The following is a 25,604-nucleotide window of genomic DNA, read 5'->3' as shown; positions in this document are numbered from 1 at the left end:
AACATTTTTGCAATTTAAGGCAGTCTCACACTTTCCTGTAGGCAGAGGACTTGTACACTTGAGGAGCCTAGGGTGCAGTCTTAAGCTACTTGCTATAATTGGAAATTTTCTTTGAAGTGTCATGTTTTATCTTAATAATTCATGAGAATTTTGCATTTTATTCTAAATAAAACAATACACCAATAATCTTCCTTTGAAATATGTGAAAAACAAAACAAAACAAAACCCCCAACACTTTAGGAAGATGAGCCCATGTTTATCTTATGGCTTCTCACACCTCAATTTGAAGACCAGGAACCTGAAGAGACATTCACTGCTATTTTCAAATTGGTTAATTTGAAATCTCCAGAATTTCATAAGAGGAGATTCTTAGAGTAAGAGATAAGATTTGGACATTTCTTTATATACCCTTAATTGGTTATAAACACTGAAATAAATTACAGTAGAAATATGTTCAAACCTTTGCTCAGAAGTCCAAGAGACTGTTTAGTCTCCAAAAAAGTACACTTTGATGGCGATGTTAGTGGGAATAATGAAACCGGGACAGAAGTGAAAATATACACTCAACCAGTTTCCAAGTTACAAGAAAAAAAATACTCATATTAGACAGAAAAAAAAAAAATAAAAAAAACAAAGGCAAGACTTACTTTAAAGGCTGCTAATTGTTGGTTGATGATATCCACTTCGGTCCCCACTACCCACTGGAGGGCCTCTCCCTCCTCTGCCGCGGTGGTCATGTCATTGAGCACTTTCAGTGTCCTGTAGAAGTCCTCCACACGGCCCAGCGTCAGCTCCAGCTGCTCCTGACGCGCTTTGCTCCTCTCTGTCAGTTTGCCGCACTGTTTGTTCAGGGCTTCTAGCTCCCTCTTAAGCCCTAACAAGTCCAGTGTCCCCTCTTCCTCCAGCATTTGTCGGCACTCTGCCTCAGAAGCCTCTATGTCTAACTTGAGAGCTTGGATTTTGTTAATAAACAGTCGTACATCCTCAATTTGAGACTGGAGGCTGTCAGTGTCTCTGCCGATAGCACCCATGCCATCTAGCTCATCGTCCAGGTCTGCCAATTGAGAAAACATCTCTCGGACTCGGCAGTGAAACTGGCCGATCCCTTCCAGCTTGTTTTCCATTGCCATGCAACTACTGTTCACTCTTTGCTTCACCTCTAGGAACCCTTGTTGGGTGGCCTCAGCTTGAAGTAGAAGTTGGGAAGCATCAGATCCATCCGGGGCATCTTCTACCAGGCCCCGCGTCAAGTTCCTCAGATAGTCCACCTGAGGCTCCAAGGCCTGCAGCACTTCCTGCTGGGCTCTGAGCTTCTCCAGGTTCTTGTTGCTACAGGCTTGAGAACCTAAAGCATCAAAGATCTCAAGTTGGTGTTTGGCCCCTTCAACCTTCTTTTCAATATTCTTAAAGCTTTCCTGGAACTCCTTGAGTCTCTGAGTCATTTCTTCCAGTGACCCTGTTTTGGCCTGCAGCTCTTCTGTAAGGGAATCCACGTTCTGGTTGATCCCAGCCTTCTCATCCCGGATATCATCCTCATCTGTTTCTGAAGAATTGATCAGAATGTCAGCGGCATTGTTCAATATTTCCAGCAGGGAGCGGCGCTTTTCCACCTCACTCAGCATAGCCTTTGATCTGAGGAGACTGGACTCCAGTTGCACTGGATCCAGAGTGACCTGCAAATCAGACATCTTGGCCTTACAATCTTCTATCCATGGCACGAGGTCTTTCACGTGCCACTGATATTTCTGAGCTTTCTGCATACAGTCCTTGAGCCTGGACTGTCTGTCTGAAGTTTTTTTACTAAGCTCTTCCCAATGGCTTTTGAGCTCCACCAGCTGGTTTTGTAAAGTCCTTTTCTCTTCTCCCGGGGGTACAGAAAGAAGCAGAGATTCTCCTTCAGCCACAATCACCTCATAGGAACCACTGTGTTGGTTAAGACTCTTCTGAAATTCTTCATTCTCCTGTAGCTGAGACTGGAGTCGCTCCAATTTTGCAGAAACTGGACAGTTCTTTGCTTGCTGGCTTTGTTTGTCATCCAACCAGGTTCTAAGCTCATCAAACATTTGCTGGAACTGCTGGGTGCTGGCAAGAGCTGCCTGGAGTCTGTTCATGCGATCAGCTGAAATCAGAAAATAAAATTTAAATCAATCAAGTATGAGCTGGCATTTAAAATGTTTGCTGAGAGTATGTGGTCTAATAGGGGAAGGAAACTAACGTTAATTGAGGGCCTACCATAAAAGAGACACATAGCTAGGCTCCTCCACATACTATTTTAATGGGTCACGTGGCCCACCGGCCGCAAGTTTGACATGCTTGTGTAAGGTGATCTGAGTAAGAGTGAACTTTTACTTCTAAGCTGGTAAAAAGCCATAAATGTTTCCAGAAAAAGAGGCAATGAATTAATGACAATCTTTTTCTTGTACAAGGCCATAAAGAAGTCAAGAACATGTTCTAATTTTGTATATGTGTATGTGTATGTATAGGTGCACGATATAAAGAAAATAAGTAAGCATCAGTGAAAGCAGGTGTGTAACTCCACCTATAAGCACATCTATGAGCACAAATCTCTAGGACCAGGTTATGTATCGCTTCACATATTGCTAATGCCCAATCAATGTGTAATGACCATAATAGTTCTCACTGTAGCTGGACAAAGGGGTAGGTTAACCCTATTCTGAGTCCAAAAGCTACCTGAGAGTCTTCCTAAATTCTATGGCTACCACTAACCCACTCCTTCTTTTGGTTTGCCACTAATAACGGCAGTAGTGTGTTCCTCAACCCAACTCACCTGCTAGATCTTCCAAACCTTGGAGAGGCAGGGCAACTGTCTCCAAACGCTTCTTCAGCTCATCCTTGAGGTACTGCTCACCAATGAGCACTGAGAGTTCATTGCAGAGTGTCTGTGCCTCCTTAATCTCGTGGTCTAATTGCTCCAGGTCAGACCGAATCTCACTGGTCTCCTCCAATTGCTGCTTCACAGCCTCAGGTTGGGTGCTGATGGCTGACTGGCTACTCAGTCGCTGTCCGACTGCCTTCACCTTCTCTGATAAGTCCTGGAGCAGTTTCTGGTACTGGGTGCTTTTGACAATAGCTTGGTCAATTTGGCTGGAACGGGAATTGAGTTTGTCAGTTAGTTCAATCCACTTCTGATTGATGTTCTGGAGTTCCTTCTGTACTTGGCTGGTGGATGGAGACACATCTCCAGGGCCTGTTAGGATGCCCCGAGCCGCCTCATTCAGCTGCTCATGCTGTTGCCTGCGTGTTTCAAATTCCTTTAGCATAAACTGTAATAGAAATGACACAAGAATGTTTAGAGAGAAAAACAGATCTAAAATCAGTGTCAAAACAAAAACTGACTTTGGATTGTGCCAAGTAGTGCCAACTTCTGAAAACAAGCCAGAAAACTCCAAGCACCAGGTTATTAGGAAAATAGAGTATCGTTTATAACAACTACTTAATAAAAACTTGTTTTAAGAGCATCACTGATTGTCTATTTAATTTCTTTTTTTTCTTTGTCCTACTCTATTTCAATATCAGTTACTAAGGTTGGCCTTGGCTGAGAAATCAGTTTCCTTTCTGGATTGGCATTCATCAGCTTTGCCAGGCAAAACCCAGGCCTCTGAATTAGGAACCCTGGATCCCAGAGCCAGCTATATTACTGGCTGGTTGTCATTTCAACTCTCAATACCTCCATTTTCCTTAGTTTCCTTTTTCTAATTCCTATAGCACATATAACCTGTACATTATAATAGAACGCAATTAAATAATGAGCTTCTTTAAAGCAAGTACCTTGCCTTTTTATTCTTTTCTATCTACTGCCTTACTCATCAAAGTTAGGATTACAGGTCCTGCAGTCAACTGTCTGGGTTCAAGAACTGACTCTATCATTCTAGATGCATAAACTTAGGCAACTTTTCAAAAGTTCTCCAAATCTCAGCTTCCTCCTCTGTAAAATGGGATAGTGAAGTACTTAATTGACTATTGCACAGATTAAGTAAGAAATTTTATGGAAAGTACTCAGCACTTACTCTGTATAAAAATACAAGTAAGACATGACCTCAGGGAATAACAGATGTGTAAGCAATGAACAATAATAGAACATAACAAAAGTAAAAATGATAAAACACTGATGTGAATGTGCAACTGTGAAAGCAAGGAGCAAGAGCGATCAATTCTGTGGGGATGAAAAAAAGTAGAAGAGGGAGATTAGGCAAGGCCTCACAGATGACACAATAAGGAGTATGTAGGAGCTCCCCAAATGAGCAGAGAAGATCGCCAAAGGCACAGGGCTGTATGAAAGTGGCATGTTTGGGAAAGAACACATTATCTGTGTGGGTAGAAACTAGGGTGTATGGGGGAGAGCTAAAAATGAGGCTGGCAAGAAAAACTGGTACCAGACTGGGAAAAGCCTTAAGTACCACACTGAGCAGGTATTTGGACTTTGTTCCATAGGCAGCCAAGAGTCACTGAAATATTTTAATATATTCAGATATATGATTTAAAGAGATAATCTGGTAACCGTGTAGTTACTTACTGAAGTGTAGAGGAGAGACTAGACAAAAAAGCCCTGTATAGATTGTTGCAATGATAAAAGCCTGAGATTAAGCCCATCTGAGGCATTCAGAATGGAGACGAGAAGGATCAGAACAGTGATTCTCAAATTATGATCCAAGGGCCCCCGGGAGTCCTACCAGGGACCCATGAGGTCAAACTATTTTTAACATAATACTAAGATGTTATTTTCCTTTTAAAATTCTTATTCTCTCACAAATGTTCAATGGAGTTTCCAGAGGCTACATGAGATCTGAGAACACAACAGATTGAATGCTAAAACAGAAAAGAAAATCTATGAGAATATTCTATTAAGTCAGATACTAAAGAGATTTGCAAAGGTATAAAACAATGCTGCTCTTTTAAATATATATATATATTTTGCCCTAGCTGGTTTGGCTCAGTGGATAGAACATCATCAGCCTGTGGACTTAAGGGTCCTGGGTTCAATTCCGGTCTAGGGCACATGCCTGGGTTGCAGGCTTGATCCCCAGTGTGGGGCATGTAGGAGGAAGCCAATCAATGATTCTCTCTCATCATTGATGTTTCTATCTCTCTTTCCTCTCTGAAATCAATAAAATATATTTTTTTTAAAAAAGAGGGTTTTGAGACTTAAAAAGTTAAAAAACCACTAGCTTAGAGAAATACTTGTAAGTGCATTAAATAGGACTTGATAATTAATTGGATGCCGGGGCTAAAAGAAAGGGTTCCTTCAAAAACTACACTTAGGTCTTAATTTAAGGGACTTGGTGGATGGTGAGAAGAAATGAAACAAGTTTGGGGTGGAATGTAGAACAAAGAAAGGTTCTAGACAGAATTTCATTGGAAATGCATTGCTTTGACCCACCTAAAGTTCTATGATGTTTGGCACTTATATCAATTTTTTTTTAGTTTGATCAGCAGAAAAAATTTAAGTAGAGCTAGGTGATATAAGACATTGCATTAAGTAATGTGGATGACTACTGACTACCACTGGGGATTATAAGTAAAATATAATTCTACAATTTAGTTAGAAGTTCTCATTTTCACATCTATTGATCTTACTGCCTGCTAATGATATTAATGATACAGTTATTGACTATTTACTATTTGACAGACATCATGATAAAGATGTTAGAAATATCTCACTTAGCCCTGGCCAACTGCTCAGTGGTAGAGCATTGGCCCAGGGACTGAAGGGTCTCGGGTTCAACTACTGGTCAAGGGCACACCTCAGCTGTAGGTTCCATCCCCAGCCTGGCTGAGGTGCGAGTGGGAAGCAACCAATCGATGTGTCTCTCCCACCTCTCTCTCTCTCTCTTACTCCCTGCCCCTCCTCCCTCCCTTCCACTCTGTCAAGAAATCAATGGAAAAAATATCCTTGATTGAGGATTTAAAAAAAAAAGGAAATATCTCACTTAAACAGAGGAAATGAGACTCTGAGAGAGTAAATGACGTGACAGGGTCATATGAAATCTACTTACTGAAGCTGCATTCAAACCCAGGTTTATAGGATCCCACTTCTTGCTCTAAAGCACTCAGTGATGTTGCTCACCTGGACCTGCTGCTTTTGCGCATTCAGCATGTTGGGGTCAATAGACAGGGGCCCCAGCACTCCCATCATCAGTTCTTTCTCCATCAGCCAGGGCCGGAGCTGGGCTTCTGCAGCCTGGAAGCAGGCCAGATGACTTGCAGATTCCTCTAGCTGCCTTTGCCGAGCCATTGTCACTTCCGTGGCCCTTGCCCATCGGGAATCTGTAGAGAGGAAATGGGAAAATGTATTTCTTTACTCTCATCAGCCACAGTCCTAGTCCCTAAATTATGTTCAAATAAACTACAGGAAATGACCCCTGGAGCATTATTTAAATATTTATAAAGTTAAAAATAACTTACATTTAATTTTAACTAAAATAACAGTTTTGTCTCTTGATTGTGCTGGTGGTTATAGGAAACTAGACATGTGATAAAATTGAACTACATATACGCACACATAAAATATCTTACATAGATGTTATTTTATAGCCTGTTTTGAAAACTTTCTATATTATAAACATCTTTGATACCAATGTTTTTTCATACTAGTATTTATCTACATAATTTATAGTTTAATATGAACACAGCATAATTTATCTATCCTTTCACTATTTAGATTTCCCATTTTTTCATTTTTATCACCAATACTCTCTTTAGTTCTTGATCCCAGCAGATTGTCATTTTGACTTGCCCAAGAAAGCCAAACTTCTGCCACTTTGAGTGGAATCTCTGATTTTTTTCCCTATCAAGCTCACTCTCTAACCTGATTTGGGCCTCTTGTTTGCTTATGAAAATTAACTAAAAATAATTCCTGCTTTACACAATGTGCTGAAATTCTGTATTTGCTTTGAAGACAAGCAATTTAGACAGGTGAATCTGTAGCATCCTTGTGATAACTTACTGAGCTCTTCCTGCATTTTTTTCCAGTTTTCTGCTTCTTGTGAGTTGGGATATGTTAACAGTAATCCAGCCAGGGCTTCCTTTACTTTTTGGATTTTTGGAGAATTCTGTTCTAATTCAGCCAGGAAGGCCTAGGAGAAAGAACATCATGTATGCCATGAGATTTCTGGACAGGAAACAAAGATGTGAGTGTGGAAAAAAAGACTGGAAGATAGGGCGGCAATTATAGGCTCTAATTCTGATTATAACTTATTTAGTGATTTTAAGATACTTAAACTTTCTACTTCAACTTTTACTTTAAAATGAAAATCTAAATAGCAGAACTGAATTTCTTTTATGTACAACACATTAGCAGAACCCAATAAGGAGAAATTCTTAATCCCAATAATCTAAAAGTGTCACGATCCAATCATGATGATGATGAAGATGTTTATGCAGTTGGAGATCACATGCTATGCTCAACTGGAATACAAAAAAAATTGGTAAAAATATTTTACAATATTTTGTACATGGTTTTATTCCTTCTGATATTTTTCTTAGTTCGAAATGTCAATCTTAAGCACATACTGCAATTGCTATTTAGAGCCCTCCAAGAGTTGGAAAGGTGCCTAGTTGAGGATGTGTGGTTTGCAGCATCATACAGAAAATGAGATCCCATTCTCAATGAGCTCATGCTTCTGAGGAGGGCTATTCTCTTTGCAAACACACCTGGTTTGGTTTCTGAACATCTGACTTACAACAATTTCTAATTTCATAGGTAAGATAATTCTCGAGGAGAGTTTAGGTATATTAAACATTTGAAAGTCAACCATGCTGCTCATCATGACCAAGGTGGTTGGCCATGTCTCATCTCAGGTCCCTGGGCTCAGGCAGGAACACTGATATAATAGTCCCTTCCTTTTAGTGTTTGGGATGCAGCTAATAGAAACACAGTACCTTGTTAGATTCAGCTTGGGCTCTCACTGTTTCTGTTTTGGTTGGAGATGAAGAGGCATCCATGGCTTTTAGGACTTCCTCTTTTGATTCCAACCACTGTAGCACTGAGCTTGCCTCCTTGTGAACTTCCTGCATTCTGCTGAGGACAGCTTGAAGGTTTTCCTGGTGTTCCCGAAGTACTCCCCCAAGTTTCTCATATTTCAAGTTTACATCTGACATGTCACATTGAATCTCAGTCAGATCTAATATGATAGAAACAGAAATCAGGTTGGGAATAGCTCTCTGAGCAACCCCATTGATTCCTGACTACTAAATTACTTATCAGGACTAAGAACCTCTCCTAATCCTTCTACAGAATGAGAAATTACCTTCCTGTTAAATCACATAGAAATTCCTATTTACATACACAGAGCAAGAGAGTTCTCATTCATCTACTCTATGACTTTGGCATTAAACTAGTATACTCAAATGTATAAATAAAATGCTAAATAAACATGGGAACAACAAGATGACGAGAGCAAAGGATTTGGAGCATTCTTCTGCTCCCTTTTCTCTAAACTACAGAGAAGTCCCCTAATTGGGAGGTTGAAGGCTACACTAGACTACTTATCCTGTATAGCTTCTTTATAATTCAAAGATTCACATATGTTATCTTCAAGGTCTCTCCTTATTGGTCTTATCTAATGGTCCAGTTTATTTCATTAGCTTTATTTCCCTGGCTGCCAACGTCTTTATCCTGCCACTAGCAAACAAAGAGGCATTACATGCTCCTCCCTAGATTTTTACCCTCATACCCATCCTGGCAGCAGTTCTTCCACACATATGGAAACATACACAGATGCAAACGTGAACACTGTCCTAAAACACACAACATAGAGGCACTGTTGAAATGGCATTCTCACCTTTGCAGGTATGGTATCCGTTTACACTGCCTACAGAGCTTCCTACAGAGGGCAATATGGAACCTGAGCAGAAGGACAGAGAGACAAACAGGGCAAGACAAACGTGTTAGGAATACATAGAAGCACTGAATTTGTTCTTTGGCACTCACTTTAAGCTCAGGTTATCAGGAAGTTAACACAGCACAAGACAACATACTCATGGGAAGAGACAAATCATTTTAGCTGCCAGGCCACAAAGTGTCACTAGAGGTGTTTCAGCTCTTTAGCAGTAATAAGCCCTAATTCTTTCTGGAGGAAAACCAAATTCTTTGGGCCCTGCCCTAATTTTGTGAAGCATGGAGTGGTAAAATGATTAAGTCCTTGAATGGTATCTGACATACTTTGAAATGAGGATTTATAATTAACGCCCAAAAGGTTCAACTTTAATATCAATGTCCTTCAACATAATAAAAATGAAAAGTAAGTACAGTCAAGGACATAAAAAGCACCATTCTTTTAACAAAGACATTAAAATGAGCCCTTCTTATATTGTTTCAAAAGGAAAATTCCCGCCCTGGCTGGTTTGGCTCAGTGAACAGAGCATCAGCCTGCAGACGGAAGGGTCCCAGGTTCGATTCCGGTCAAGGGCACATGCCTGGGTTGCAGGCTTGATCCTCAGTGCGGGGCGTGCAGGAGGCAGCCAATCAATGATTCACTCTCATCATTGATGTTTCTATCTCTCCCTTCCTTTCTGAAATCAATAAAAAACATATGTATTTTTTTTAAAAAAAGGAAGATTCCCTATCTTTCATGACTTTCTGCTCCCCTCTTTCCACCAGAAAACAGAAATTTGAGGTGCCAATAAGTTTGGCTCATAAGCATTCCCATGAATCCTGCTGTGGGTCTTTGGTTCTGTTTCTAATTACCACAATTTCACCTATATTCTCCCCAAGTTTATTGCTGTATTTCAGAGAAGTTTCCTAAGTAAAAACCAGATCATCGTGTAGTTATAAAGATTTCACAGAAGTTCTGAAGAATATTTGTGATATAATGTTACAGTGAAAGGACAGAATAAAACTCTCCTGTGCACTGATTTCACTGTGGAAAAAGTCATGTGCAGTTATATTAAAAATAGTCATTATAAAACTTTTAAATGTTAACATTAGTGTATTTTCAATGAAAAAGGAACCACACAGAAAGATCATCTTCCATTACAGTGTGGGGATAGCCAAGAAGAAACTGGACTCGTAATTAGGAGAAGTTTCTAGCCAAGATTGTCACTAACCCGGTATGAGAGCTCTAATCCATGAACAGACCTCAGATTCTTCCCTGGATCTGAAGATAATACTACTTATCCTGTCAACTCTCACAGGGTTGCTGGACAAAGATAGTGAGGTAATATATGTGAACGCACTTTATGAAACAAAAAGAACTATACAAATGTAAGGAACTAGAATATTCATGGTTTTTCAGAGTTGGAAGAGAACTTTGAGAATACTCAGGCTAGTGATTTTAAACTGATTTTCAAAGCACCTAAGGAGGGGCTCTGTAAATGTTCGGCTTCACCATAATATTCAGAATATATTTCTAACTACCGTATTTTCCGGCGTATAAGACGACTGGGCGTATAAGATTTTCCTGGGTTAAAAAGTTGTCTTGTACGCCGGAAAATACGGTAGTCCAATATATCTAATTCATTATATCTAATCCCATCAATATAGTCCAATATACCGTATTTTTCGGCGTATAAAACGACTTTTTAACCCAGGAAAATCTTATACGCCCAGTCATCTTATATGCCGGAAAGTACATTCATTTAGAAATGGCAATAAAGCACGCATGTTCAATTATGTTCAACCATATCCTTAACCCACTAGATACAACCAATTTACAGAAAACCCTCAGTATCTACAAGGGATTGATGCTAGGACCTCCACAGACACCAAACTAAAGGATGCTCAAGTTCCTTATATAAAATGGCAGAGTCTCTGCATATAACCTACATTCTCCTGTAAACTTTAAATAATCTCTAGATTACTTATAATACCTAATACAATGTAGATGCTATGTAAGTAGTTGTTATATTGTATTGTTTAGGGAATAATTACAAGAAAAAAACCTCTGTACATATTCAGTATAGCAACTATCTTTGGCCTAACTACACAGCACATGTCAGCAACAACATAATACTTTTTATCTTTTTATTTTATTTTTAAAAATATATTCCATTGATTTTTTTACAGAGAGGAAGGGAGAGGGATAGAGAGTCAGAAACATCGATGAGAGAGAAACATCGATCAGCTGCCTCCTGCACACCCCCTACTGGGGATGTGCCTGCAACCAAGGTACACGCCCTTGACCGGAATCGAACCTGGGACTCTTCAGTCTGCAGGCCGACGCTCTATCCACTGAGCCAAACCGGTTAGGGCAACATAATACTTTTTAAAAATATTTTTTAAAAATATATTTTATTGATTTTTTTTTTTTTTCTACAGAGAGGAAGGGAGAGGGAGAGAGAGTTAGAAACATCGATGAGAGAGAAACATCAATCAGCTGCAACCAAGGTACATGCCCTTGACCGGAATCGAACCTGGGACCCTGAGTCCACAGGCCAATGCTCTATCCACTGAGCCAAACCGGTTAGGGCTAAAAATATTTTTGATCTGTAGTTGGTGCAATCACAGATAAGGAACCCGTGAATACTAAGGGCCAATTGTATGGTATTTTTTGGGGGGGTAGATGGAGCAATAAAGAAGCTCCTGCACCTCTATGCACACATTTAAGGTTCTTTTTGAGTGTCACTGATTGGAAGGTTGTAGCTCTTCACTAACACTTTACAATATTCAAACCTACACATGTCCACTCATGTCCAAAGAAAAATATCTATAGGATATGCGTACTACATTAAATAAAATGTCAAAAAAGGTTGAGGTACATCTTCTAAGAGTAGACACACATTAGGTAGAATTATGTAATAACAGAATTCTTAACACTTCAAGTCATGATTATGTCAGGTTATAGACTGTTTTTGTCCTCGTCACCAGTTTTAGGTATTTTCTTTATTTAAGGAAAAAATGAGAGCTCTCATTGAATATTCTTGGTGATTCAACTTTGAAAAAGAATGTCTTACTACATCACTTTCAAGCTTCTAGTTCAGTTTAATTGGAGAGTACTCTGAGATTATAAAATAAACCTTTAAAAACATTTGTCATCATTTACAACTGCTTATCTATGTGAACTATAGTTTCTGGATACAATGCAACCAAACAAAATTTAGAAATAAATCAGATGATAAAGCTGTCATTTAATAATCCTTTTTCAAAATTTTATATTCACAATGATAGTCTCAATATTCTCCATTAATGGATTTCATAACAGATGATACCAAAATAACTTATAAGGGAAACTTATGCCAACAAAATATCATTTTTGTTTTCTGTAGTAGAGTTATATGTGAGATTTAAATTAAAAATAAAAGATTATAATGCTTTAAAAAGTTTGAAAAACCAGTGATCTAGTCCAGGAGTTAGAAAACTATAGCCTACCAGCCAAATCTGACCCTCTGCCTGTTTCTGCACAGAAAGCTTTATTGGAACAAAGCCACACCCATATACATATATTATCTATGCTTGCTTTTGTGCTATAATGACAGAGGCATGTAGCTGTGACAGAGACCATATGGCCCACAGGCATAAAATATAAAATATATACTATCTGGCTCTTTATAGAAAAAGTTTTGCCAATTCCTGATATAGTCACACACCAACAAGTCATTAAATTTTGAGGTTTATGTTAGAATATAAAAAAATCAATTCCTGAAATGTCAATATTTTAAATAATACAATATTGAGTTCAATTCAATTTTAACTTCTAGTTAGTGACAAGAGATCTTTAAACTTTAGGATACAACAGAAAAGTAGCCATCCTCAGGAGGAAAAAAAGGTAATCTTTCCCATACTATTTAAGCGACTGTAGGGGTACATTAACATAGTCTGGTAATAAAACCTATGCGATACCAATTAGCAACTACTAAGTCATTGAGCTCATAGTGGATTTATTTAAAAGACTGAATTTGCAGCCAGAGATTGTTCATGTATCTGGGCACAATCTTTATGTCCACTTCCAAGAAATGTACCAGTCCCTGGAGTACCGATATTATTTCCTAAACTAGAGGCCCGGTGCACAAATTCGTGCATCAGTGGGGTCCCTCGGCCTGGCCTGCAGGATTGGGCTGAAACTGGCTCTCCAACATCCCCCGAGGGGTCCCGGACTGTGAGAGGGCACAGGCCAGACCTAGGGATCGGGGCCAGGGAGGGATGCAGGAGGTCGGCCAGGCGGGGAAGAACTGTGGGAGGGCTCTAGGGCATGTCCAGCCCACCTCACTCAGTCCCAATTGTCCTGATCGGCCAGACCCCAGCAGCAAACTAACCTACCAGCCAGAGCGTCTGCCCCCTGGTGGTCAGTGCACATCATAGCTAGCGGTTGAGTGGCCTTAGCATATCATTAGCATATTATGCTTTGATTGGTTGAATGGATGACCGGACAACCAGACACTTAGCACAGTAGGCTTTTATTATATAGGATATCTAGCCTCTCCCAAGAAACCATGCTTATACCATCTAAGGCTGACCCCAATTTAAAGATGTGCATAGCCATCCTGTTCCCACGTATAAAAGAGAAAATTTTCAAGTTAGAAAATTCCATTTTAACTGAGCCAACAAGTGGGCCAACAAGTTTCTTTTTCCTATCATGGGAAGGAATTTTCCAAAATGGAGTACTCTTATATAGAAAATGGAAAATAGATCAGATTGAAGGGGGAAAGACTACTTCACGGACCTGCACCACCCACCTTCCCCCAATACACATTTGTTCTCATATCCAACCTTGTTTCTGACTTTTATTAAAGAGATCATTACAAGGGCCAAAGCAAAGAATGAAGTTTATTCACTACATTTTTTAAGAGCTTGAACTCACCTGTTTTGGTTTGGGAATCAGGTGCTGTGATCTCCATGATGAGATTTTCTAAAGAAGTGCCTTTGCAATTGATTTCTTCTACCAAAGTTCCCTTACTTGCCCAGTCATCTAAGAGACCCTGTTTAAAGAACAAAACAGCTAAGGTAACATCTGGGAGCTTTCTCCTCATAGGAGAGACACCTGTTCTACATATACTCCCTAAAGTTTTTATAAGCATTAAGAGACCATCCTCATATATTCACCATTTCAAGATCTTGGTTTAGATAGCCAAGGTGTGAAAGAATGATATCCTGGAATATTCAGGACTTTTTCATTCATGCCATCCATTCATTCATCAAATGTTTATGCATCATTTACTATAGGCCAGGCATCATGCTAAACCCTGCGGATACACAGTAAGACAATGACACAGTTCTGAACCAAGAGCTCAGATTATCAATTGCATTATAATGTGATAAATGCTATTACAGAAATATGGACAGTCAGTCAACCCTGAGATCACAAGAGGACACATTTAGCTTTGGCTAGAGGGAGGAAAGCTTTGAGTTAAGGTAAGCGTTTGCCAAGTAAACAAAGGGAACAGCATGCATATAAAGAATAAAAAAGAAATGGTCACTGGAGAGTAAAATGAGGAGCTAGATACTGAGATATAGAGAAATATACAGAATCATAGGTTATATTTTGTATGTTCAAGAGAACATTATATTGGGTTTGAAGTCAAAGCTCTCACTTCTATAGGAAGCCATTAGGAAACAATGGCATCTGCTCTATGTCAAAAGTACCAGGTTGTATTATCTCTGAGATATGGATGGCCTGCCACAGCAGTAAGATTTTACTCCTTGCAAAGCTGGGACATCATCCTAGCCTGCAATCCCTTCCTAACGTTCCCTGAAATCTTCTTAGTTTGCTTTTGATTTGAAGCTGCAGAGCAGCAGCAGAGAAAGATCCAGAGCCATGAACATCTAGCAAGCTCATGCTGCCTAGCTTCAGACTGAACCATATCAAGTCTCAGCTTGTCAATTCTTTATTACTCAGGCTTGATTCCAAAGGATAACAGTTACTAACCTATGTATTGACACAGGGTATTTTAAAATTTTGAGGGAAATACAGTGACATCTGTTGGACACCATGTGAACAACTACTATTAAGTTGTCTGGACCTGACCACTAAGCAAGTGAGGTTTTTTATTTTTGTTTTTGGCCTTGTGTTGCCATGAAAAATTCCTTGAAACACTAAGGGTATTGTGAACCAAGAAACTGGGAACCTCTGCTCTAGGGAATTTCCCTACAGCAGATGCTCCTGGAACAGACTCTGTGAAGGCAATCAAACTCTTATCTGTTCAAGATAAATCCTGCTTTATTAAGACAATGGGGACAAATGTGTAAGAGTTAGTTGGAGGCTGGTTTCAATTAAAAGAAGAATGTGTATGAGGTATAAGCAGAGCCCCATGACTACAAATAAAAAATGGTACAGAGGGATTCTGCAGGGGATGGGAAAAAAGGGGTCCTTGTCTTGAAGATATCTCCCAACCATCTCTTTATATCATCTCCTTTATTAGTTGTAGGACTAATTATGTCCTCGATTTCCTGATCATATATTTTGTTACTTGCTCACATATAATTGTCTAATTCTCAAACATACAATGAGAATTTAAGCTACTTAAGAACTGGACTTTTACAAAAATTTTTTATGACCTACCATAGCATAAGGGGCATCCAAGAAACAGCCGAAACTTCAGAGGTATTATTCCAAAATTATATTTTTGGTTTTGGTTTTTAAATAGATTTTTGGTGCTCAGTGCTTGAGTAGGGGTAGGTGTAGGTAGGACGTTCAGTTCTAATGTAGATGGATAATTTGGATTTCTCACACCACAATTGGAAATGAGTCCATACATGCCTCTAAACTGCTGTCTAGCCCAATTCCTGGAGATATTTTTGTTCACCTACCTTCAGGTGTTCAATCTGCTTTTCCAGCTCTTTAGTACTCATGAAAGTCTCTGCAAGTGGAATATTTCCTTCAGCTTCCTTTAACCATTTCTGGAAGGTCCCAACCAGCTTCCGGAATTCATCCAATTGTTCCTGGCAAGTCGATGCATCTTCCTCTCTATCAACGGAGAGGTTCTGTTACTTGCCAGACTAAGCTGTGTGAAGTCAACTTGAACTAAAACTAAGTTCATTCTGGGACTCCAGGAATCATTTCCTAATAGCCCTTTTCTTCCCATCATCTTTTCCATAGCAGCTTTGGCTAAACAACCACATATAATGTAGGAGAGCATCAAACTAAGGAATCTGTTGCCCTTGTTTGGACATTCTGGGGAAAGGAGTCTTCAATCTTACTCTAAGCTAAAGTGAAAGGGAGAAAAACTACAGGGAGCTTGCTATTTAGGTTCTATGATACAATTGGAAGGAATGTAGGCTTTGGATCTTAAGTCCAGCTCTGATACTCTTTAGGTATTTGACTCTTTCAAGGCCTAATTCAAATGCTAATTCCTTTAACAAGGAAAAGGCTAAAACAAGAGGCTCTGAGAAGTTAGGGTAAGTACACTAGGGACCAAAATAAAATAAATCCAGGAGAAAGGAGAAATCAATTTGGAATTCAGTTTGGAAATGGCCTCAGCATAGGGGAAGAAAAACAAAGCTTGCCTGGCCTTCATCCCCTTCTCCTTCCCTAAATTACCTGCATTGATTTGAGCAACTACTTTCCTCTAGTCACTAAGGCCATCATCTGCTAAATCAAGATTATATTTATGGCTAAACCAAGAGAAAAATCTTAACCAGCTCTTAAATCCATGTGAGGTATTCTAGTGGAGGAATCATGGCTTTTCAACAGTGAGCTGATTACCTGAAATCAGCCACCTTTGTCATATATATTCCCATGTTTGCCTTAAAAGAAAAAAGAACCCAGACACTTCAAAAACAGCAACTTAAATGTTGTCAAGCCTTGGCCGGGTGGCTCAGTTGGTCCTGTACACCAAAAGGTTGAGGGTTTGATTCCAAATCAGGCACATACCTAGGTTGCGGATTCAATCCCAGATAGGGGTACATATAGGAGACAACGGATTCATGTTCTCTCTCTCTCCCTTCTGATGGGGAAAATGAGACATTTTTGGGGGCTAGCAATCTGAATCTGTGCCAGTAACCTAATGCACATTGCTGTTAGCTTATAGTTTAGTCACTACCCCTTCCTTAATTATCTGTTCTTGCAAGACCTGTTTACCTAAGTACTCCCATTTTACAGAGGCCATAAGCCATGCACAATACACAACCCCCAGAGGGGGTTATCAGTGCTGGCACCAGGCCAGGCCTTTAGGTGTGGTCTCACAGCCCCCAAACCAACACCCGGGGCTTTTGCAAAGCCTGCGAAAGGTCCGGAAGTCCATCCATATTTGGGGGACAAAGAAACCAAAAAGGTATAAAGGGAGAGCTCCCTCCATATTGGCTTGCTCAGGATTTGGAGAGAAACAGTCTCCCCTGAGTCACTGTACCGGTACATGCGGAACATCTGAAAATAAATGGGTTTTTCCTGTATCTCCGGTACTCCTGTGTATTTTTTGGTCCCTGGTAAATTTTGTAACACTTTCTCTCTCTAAAATCAATAAACATATCCTCTGGTGAGGATTAATAATAATAAAAAAATAACTGTTGTCAAAACAAGCAGGGTGAGTGCCAATATAACCCTTAATTATGTCTGAGAAGTCTCCAATTTTTCTCTTTATTTCAAATCCTGCCACAATCCTACTTGCTGCCTCAAATTTGTTCTGTTTGGTCCAGGTGACCTGGGCTTTTGATGGTACAGAGAGGGAACTGAGCCCCATTATTGAGAAGGAATTCATCATTTAGTAATAGAAAAACCACTAAGCATCAAGTAGATTGGGTAGCTCTGGTTGAAAGAGACACTTTCCAAATCGTTTATCCCTCTGTAGCAGAGATTTTTTTTCTTCCCCTTTAAAAAAAATATATGTTTTTATTGATTTTCAGAGAGAGGAAGGGAGAGGGAGAGATTGAAACATCGATGAGAGAGAATCATCGATTGGCTGCCTCCTGCACACCCACTACTGGGGCTCAAGCCTGCAACCCAGGCATGTGCCCTGACCAGGAATTGAACTGTGACCTTCTAGTTCATAGGTCTACACTCAACCACTAAGCCACACTGGCTGGGCCATAGCAGAGTTCTTTTCTGGTAATGAATGGTGAGGTAATAATTTCACTCAACAGCAAGAAAAAATTAGCTCCCCACACTGACCAACACATATGGGAACTCACCTTTCTTTAACTATCTTCTGTAGCTCTGTGAAGTCCTTTTTGAGGTTCCGTATCCTGTCCTGGTGTTGAGACAGGTCTAGTGCAAAACCACAGGAGCTCAGTTCAGTGACCAGATGCTCAAGAGTATCAAGGTTATCCTGTTGGTCTTCCATTTCCGAATTGAGCTCCTGTCAAGCAAACAGGCAATGTATTAAGCCCTCTGATCCTTATAAATAAATACACACTAAGAAATGAACGATACCTAGGCAGTATAACAGAATGAAAAGAATAGAGGGTTTTGGAGTAAAAAAGACCTAAAATTCAATCATGGCTTTGCCACTTACTAGCTTGTGCTCTTAAGCTAATAAATTTCTCTAAGTTTCTACAGGCGATCTCTTTTGTAAAACAGGCACTCTCCCCACTATTGAAGATATTAGGTAAGAGAAAATTGGTGGCATAAAAATTGAAAAAGAGCCCGGCTAGTATGGCTCAGTGGTTGAGTGTCGACCTATGAACCAGGAGGCTGTGGGCTTGATCCCCAGGGTAGGGCATGAGGGGGACAGCTGATCAATGCTTCTCTCTCATCACTGATGTTTCTATTTCTCTTTCCCTCTCCCTTCCTCTCTGAAATCAATAAAAATATATTTTTAAAAAATTGAAAAAGAGGTAAAACTACATTTTTCACATTATATGAAAGTGTACTTGCAAAATCCAAGAGCATCAACAATACAACTAAATCAAATAATGAAGTAATTCAGTAAGGTATCAAAATATAAAATTAACATATTAAAATCAAATGTGAAAACTTCATTTATAATAGCAACATAAAAGGTATAATTTTAGAAATCAACTAACAAGATATATAAAACCTTTATGAATAAAACTTTAAAACACTATGAAAGATACAAAAGCAGACCTAAATAAATGGAAATACATCCATAAAAATGTGTATGCATGTATATATGTATGTATGTATAGGTAATTTTTTTTTTTCTGAGAGGAAGGGAGAGGGAGAGAAAGATAGAAACATCAATGATGAGAGAGAACCATTGATCGACTGCATCTTGCATGCCCCACACTGGAGATCGAGCCTGCAACCTGGGCATATACAATGATTGGGAATCGAACCATGACCTCCTGGTTCATAGGTTGACACCCAACCACTGAGCCACACCAGCTGGGCTTTATAGGTAAATTTAATGTGACCCAAATAAAAATACCACCTTCTTCTCTATAGCTAATAAAGTTGATTCTAAAGTTCATATGGAAAAATAAATATGCAATTATAGCTAGGAAAAATCCTGAAATAAAAAAGTGATGAGGGAGACTAGCCCTACCAGATATTAAAACATATCATCAAGCCTCTATAATTAACAATAGTGTACTATGGTATATGAATGGACAGACCAGTGAAACAGAATGGTGCAGCCTTGCCAGAGCTCAAGTTGGCCACTCCTTGGTCAAATTAAGTGTAAGCACATACTATGACCTAACACTTCCACTCCTAGATATATGTATCTTTGGTAGGTAATACTCTTCACCAAATATATTTAGCTCTGTGCCTTCTAGATATTTGGTAGGATTACATATCACCATAGTCAGGTATGCTCAAGTGAAACTTGCTTTGACTAGCAAAATGTAAATGCACATGATATTCCCTCTTCCCATTGAAGCAATCATAAAAACTTTGTCAGGATGAAGTTTCCATCAACTTGAATCCCCGACTGACCATGATAAGCTAAGTATCCTGCTGATTTAGGTTGAACATGTAGTACGAGCGAAAAATAAAACTAGGTGTGTTTCTAAAAAGTGGACAAACAATACCTAGATTGCAGGATGGCTGTGATAATTCTTTAAGATAATGCAGGTGAAGTTTCCAGGATATTGACTGACATCTTATGTCCTCAGTAAATGTTGGTCCCTTCCTTGCCCTGCTTTTCCCTTTATTCTGTCCATTTCCCTTTATATAGCCTCACCTGGATCTGCTGGAAGAAATGTGCAATATCGTGATCTGGCTGATTTCCGGAGGCCAGCATTCGACTTTTGTTTTCCATGAATTGCTGCAGCTTTTCTGAGAGATGTTCAAACATCTCTGCCTGGGGCAGGAGCTTCTTTAGGGAGCTCTCCTTCTCTTGCTGCTGCAGACAGAGCTGTTGGAAGCGTTGGTTCACCTCCGCCAGTTTGCCCTGCAGCACTGCTGCTGTGGTGCTGTCTGCCGTCTCCATGAATCGGGTCACCATCTCACGAGTGGCCTCCAAGCTGCTCTTTTGCCGAGCAATGTCCTGCTTCAATTTCTGTCATCAAGAAGATGTGTCAAACTTCTAATAACTACACATTTATCTCCTCTGGAGGGTTGGAGGATTGAAACTGAGCCTTCAGAACATCGTATATCTTGTCCTCCTAGTTCTCTAACCCATTCCACCAAATGGCCTTGAAATCCCCATTGTTCTTGAAGTTTAACAATGATTTGGAAATTGGGTAGGGATAACTTCATATGGATTAGTCATCACGTCTAAGTCTCATCATCAGAAGATTCATGAACATGAATTCTTCTCTTGATACTTTTTCAAAGTGATGCAATTATGGAACATGGCAAATACACTCTATGCTAACTCTTGGGATAGAGGTCTTACCATATTAGTGGCCAGAGCTTCTTGGATGACTCCTGATGACAGGGATGCCACCTGTTCCTCTTCCAGGTTTTTTTCAACTTCCATGATGGACTGCAACAAGCTGTCCAGGCTTTCCTGAACACTCTGCGATTGGGCAATTGCCTTCTGCAGCAGAGCAGAGCGCTCAGCCAGGCTAGAGGAGAGGCTTTGGAAATGGCTAAGTATGAAATCTGGAAAAACATGGCCATGAAAAGAGAGAGTGAAGACTATTTTTGTGTTGTGCTTTTAAAAAAAATGTATTAAGTTGCATGTTAATTATAATAACAGACATCAAGACAAATAAAAGGAATAAGCTTAAAGGACATTAGTATTTGAGCCAAATTCCATAAGCACAATTTATTTAGCACCTATTACGTGCCAGAAATTGTGCTACATACTGAACAATCTCCAGTGATGGGCAACCTTTTGAGCTTGGTGTGTCAAACTTCGCCAAAAAACTGAGCATAACTCGGGTAGTGTGTCACTTTGAGGAAAAAACATTATTTCGCAAATGTTTCATCCTCTGGAGCAGCAAATGTTTCAACCTCGGCATGCGGCTGCCTCAGCGGCCGCATGTCATCAGAAATGGCTACACGTGTCAGTGCTAACACGCGTGTCATAGGTTCGCCATCACTGCTATAGATAATTGTGATAAAGTCCTTGCCTTCTTCAAACCTAAGACTCTGAAAGAGAGGGTAGACAGAGGAAGGCACAACTAACCATGAAAATAAAATCCTAAGCACTACAGTGGTATTAAGGGGTGCTAGAGAGAGAGAAACAAAGTTTAATTGACTTGCCCTCGCTAGTGTAGCTCAGTGGTTTGGGAGCATCATCCCATGCACCAGAAGGTCATGGGTTCCAATTGCCGTCAGGGCACATATCTAGGTTTCAGGTTCAATCCCCAGTTGGACACATCCAATCTCTGTATCTCTCTTACATCAATATTTCTCTCCCTCTCTCTATCTGTCCCTTCCTCTCTCTCTAAAATAAAATACATATTTTAAAAGTTAAAAAAAAAAAAGAGTACTAGAGAGGCCTGAAAGAAAATCAGTTATTTCTTATCTTTTATTTATTTTGGGAGGTGGTGGTGGTGGTGGTGGTGGTGGTCAGGACTTTACAAAGGAAGCAATCTCTTGGCTACATCTTGAAGCATGAGTAAGATTTCATCATGCATGGTAAGCCCTCATTTAATGTTATCAGCTAAGCAACAGGAAAAACTTCAGGGGTAAAGCAATGAAGAAATGACTAGTTTATTTGGGAAAGGAAAGACGTAGGGTGTATCTAGAAGGCAGAATGCCTGGGGGAAAAGGCGTTGAAGCCAGATTGCAAAGGTCCTTCAATGATATAAGAATAAAGTTCATGGGAGGGTGAGCTATTCACATTTATAGCCTCAGCACCCAGTGAGCACCAGACACCTGTACAACACAATGGGACCTACTACAGAACAGAGGTACATACTAGGAATTAGACAGCACTATGCCTGTTTCATACCTGTAGTTTCTTGAACACGCTTGTGGTCTGGGGCTGGTTTCCCTTTAATTTCCATGAGGTCACAAGCTACTTTTTGAAGTTTTTCTACAGGTACTTGGTGCTCAGCCAATTCCTCTTGCAACTGCTGCTTGTTGATGAAAAAGGACAAAAGAAAAACATCTAAGTGCGTACTCAAAGCTGGTTCTAGGAACATAAGAGCTACTAAGCCACTGTATAGAATAATTCTCAGCTTAAACAGAGCCACCGATATTAGAATAAATTGTTTAGGAATAAGATCTTGTCCAAGGCATCCCAACCATTGTTTTTAACCTAAAGGCCAATATTTGCTTTACTTTTGGGTACTGTAAGGCATGTACTACAACAGCCTGTGTCCTGGCTTACCTTTGTTGTAGCAAGCTGCTGTTGCAGGACCCCAGGGTCAGAGGCCACAGTATCTGAGAGGAGCTTCTCCACTTTGACCTCACAGGCCTGCATCCAGGCCTGCAGGCTGTCAGCGCTGCTCTGGAACTGCTGGTAATGGCCTAGCAGCATGTTCAGGTGAGAGCCCAATCGTGTACACTGTGCCGGAGAAAGGAGAGAAAGAAAACTTAGGCAAGCCAGGCCGTAGGCAGCAGCATCCTAGGCACAGTCCAGGAGAGGCCTGGCTTTGTTACAGAGAAGTCACTGTGACTGCAGTTAGGGGTAGTGCCTCCATGAATAGATAAGCAGCAACTACCTTTTATGAGTGGGTTCCTCATCGTTTGATCCATTCTATTCACCTCAACTTTGTTACACACTGGGGAAGATTAGTGAGCTGTATGATAAGCCATCAAAGAAATATACATCAGGTTGCAAGAGAAATGGGACTGAGAAAAATCTTGCTCTCTGAGGGTTAGAGGTATTGATACAAAGCACAAGACGGGTGGGAAGAACTGACTAGATTCTATGCCTTAGGAGCTAAAAGGAGTTCTCTGATAGGAAAATACAGATTTACCCTCGATGCTCTGTCCAGGAATACAGACTATGCACTGGGTTTAAGTTTTCCCTGCGCTATGCCTCCAAGGAGCCCTTGTGGGCTGGTCATGATACAGAAGGCAAGCACCTCCACCAGCACCTCTGGAGTGAGACATGCTGCTGATATTGCTAGGATCGGGCACTAGCCCCTGAGCCTTCATGTTTTGCATTTTTGCATAGCTCATAAAGACACTGCCTGTGGTCAATATACAAATTAGCTCATTCACTGTGTCCTGAGGTTTCTAAGTCTCAGAAACCACCCACAGTTGTGAGGGCTGCCACGACTGGTTCACCAGAGGCTGCCACGAGCCTCTCCCATACCTTTGAATGCAGAGCAGTGTATCTCTCTGTTGCATCCTTCAGCTTGTCCTTCACTAAGGTTCCAGCTGCTGATGGCTGTCTGTCTTCCTCCAGGCTGTTTTCAGTGTCCAACACTTTCTGTCCTGAGATAGTCACAAATCTCAAGTCTCCTTTGTGGGAAATCACATCCTCCGAGAAGCTCCCCTGCCGCTTTAGCAGGGCGGGAAGGGCTTCGGGGCTGCTGCCTCCCTTGTGCATGTTCTCCAGCTCTTTCTCAGACCGTTCGAGCCAGTTTTCAAACTCTCTATGATCCTGCAGAAACTTCTGCAGCTCATCCCTTAGTGTCTGCACCTGCTTCAGCCCTGCCTCTGACTGGGCCAGGGAAGTTGCATACTGTTCCTTTAGCTCTCCTAGCTTCTCCTGCAGCGTCTGCCGTTCCTCAGGTGTGAGATTGTGGCCATGCTGGTCCAGGAAGGCCTGAGCTGACTGGGTGGCCAGGATGAAATTTTGCTGCTGAGATAGTAATTCTTGGTGATGGGCCTGGCAAAAAATCCCCCCAAACAAAGGACAATTAGCATGGACACCACAATAATGTGGTTATGTCTACTAGAAGTAGAGATTTTTGTAGGCCACTTTTATAGCTTGCTCAGAAATCACCAATCTCTCTAAGCATTATGCCATATTTCAGCTGAACTGACACATACAGAATCTTAACGTTTTCAAAGATATTTTACATGTATTATCTCATCTGATTGCGGCACAATCTACATTGTAGGAAGACAATATAATATCCATATTAAAGATGGGGTTAAGTGAATACCAAAAAGATGTATTACTGACTAAGGTCATGCAGGTAGTTAAGGGATGAATTGTTGACCCGACCCTCTTCACTAAATCATCCTAAGTCTAAGAGAAGGTACAAATGACCAACTTATAATTACCCATATGAATGCAAGGAAAGAATAAGCTGGGTGAGCCATACATGGAACACCATAAAAACTGCCAATTCTTAGCCATGAAATATGTCAGTCAATTATCTATGGAGACTGTCCTAACAGGAAAGATCTAAGGAAATTAATTCATTAACTAATCTATTTATACATTAATGAGAGTGAGCTGTGTTTCAGGACAGCATAGGTAATTTGTGTGTGCTGTCTCCATGTGTTTCAATGTGGACCTTTCTTCTATTCCAATGGAATATAAGTGAAAGAAGGACAATAGTGGTTGTTCGAACAATGTTCTTCCCAAGTCTAACAGAAGTCAGAGGGAGTTCCTTCAGTGTTCCTAACGATCTATATTGTTGATTCAACTACCTAGAGAAGGACCAAGCCTACTTTTCTTCAGAATATTGTCTGGTTTAAACCTGTATCAACCATAATATGATAGCCTCAGATTCCAACATCCTCTCAGAGAAGCTGGGGTGAGAAACATATCCTGCTCAAATAACTAGTAAGGAGCATCTAGTACCACCGTGTGTCTATGTACCATCCCGATGTCCCCTTCTCATCCTCCAACCCATCCAACTATAAGTAAGGCTGTTTCCTTCCTAGGTTGGAAATACTACTTGGTCAAGCTGACAGCTACCAGCAAGAGGTGTCAGGAAGGCTCCTAGGACAGCAGAACCATCTCTGCTCTGTGCTGTTACAAGAGTGCCAGGGCTGTGGGGGACACACTACAATGAATCTCCCAAGCACAGAATGGATGCCAGAGGCAGAAATCCTGTTAGTACACAACAGGCAACGGTCCACACAAGCCGTCCAACAGAAGCACGCCAGCTAAACCAAATTGTTTGTGCTAAGAAGGTAGCACTACTAAAATATGTGATGCGTGTGTTTTTTAAGTGCCCTGAATATATAATTATCTTTCAACAATGCAATATAATGTGCCAGCATGTGCCAGTAATGTCTCAGGAGACAGTTTATCTGGTTAGTCACTGATTTATCTCCAATGCCCGTCATATAGCAGATGCTCAATATTTGCTAAATGAAGGAATAAATGAGTAGAGATAAACAGTAAGAAAGAAATGGTTTCATAAGTAAAATAGGAAACCACTAAAAGGATATAGCATTTCAGAAAGATTACTTAGTGTGGGAAAGGAATTGGAGGATTAAAGCCAACAGGCAAGGAGACCAGTAGAAGCTACTATAATAATACAAGTCCAAATTACAATAATA

The 25,604-nt window shown here is 40.3% G+C and overlaps 1 protein-coding gene across 1 annotated transcript in view; it reads right to left on the bottom strand.

The window, feature by feature from the left end:
• Positions 1-25,604, bottom strand: part of MACF1 (microtubule actin crosslinking factor 1) — a 239,421-nt gene that overhangs the window by 86,480 nt on the left and 127,337 nt on the right. The window contains exons 44-57 of the mRNA XM_054721590.1: positions 23,452-23,970; positions 22,519-22,695; positions 22,138-22,261; positions 20,629-20,837; positions 19,972-20,289; positions 18,017-18,183; positions 15,701-15,857; positions 13,755-13,872; positions 8,802-8,864; positions 7,900-8,141; positions 6,965-7,094; positions 6,086-6,285; positions 2,789-3,284; positions 648-2,119 (exon numbers count right to left, since the gene is read on the bottom strand). Coding sequence (XP_054577565.1) covers positions 648-2,119; positions 2,789-3,284; positions 6,086-6,285; positions 6,965-7,094; positions 7,900-8,141; positions 8,802-8,864; positions 13,755-13,872; positions 15,701-15,857; positions 18,017-18,183; positions 19,972-20,289; positions 20,629-20,837; positions 22,138-22,261; positions 22,519-22,695; positions 23,452-23,970 — 4,392 coding nt within the window. The remainder of the gene's footprint in view (positions 1-647; positions 2,120-2,788; positions 3,285-6,085; positions 6,286-6,964; positions 7,095-7,899; positions 8,142-8,801; positions 8,865-13,754; positions 13,873-15,700; positions 15,858-18,016; positions 18,184-19,971; positions 20,290-20,628; positions 20,838-22,137; positions 22,262-22,518; positions 22,696-23,451; positions 23,971-25,604) is intronic.

This window comes from Eptesicus fuscus, chromosome 9 (assembly GCF_027574615.1).
Source record: "Eptesicus fuscus isolate TK198812 chromosome 9, DD_ASM_mEF_20220401, whole genome shotgun sequence".
In the NCBI taxonomy this organism is placed as follows: Eukaryota; Metazoa; Chordata; class Mammalia; order Chiroptera; family Vespertilionidae; genus Eptesicus; species Eptesicus fuscus.
The sequence above is the reverse complement of the archived record's forward strand: the minus strand, read 5'-3'. Positions and strand labels throughout refer to the sequence as shown.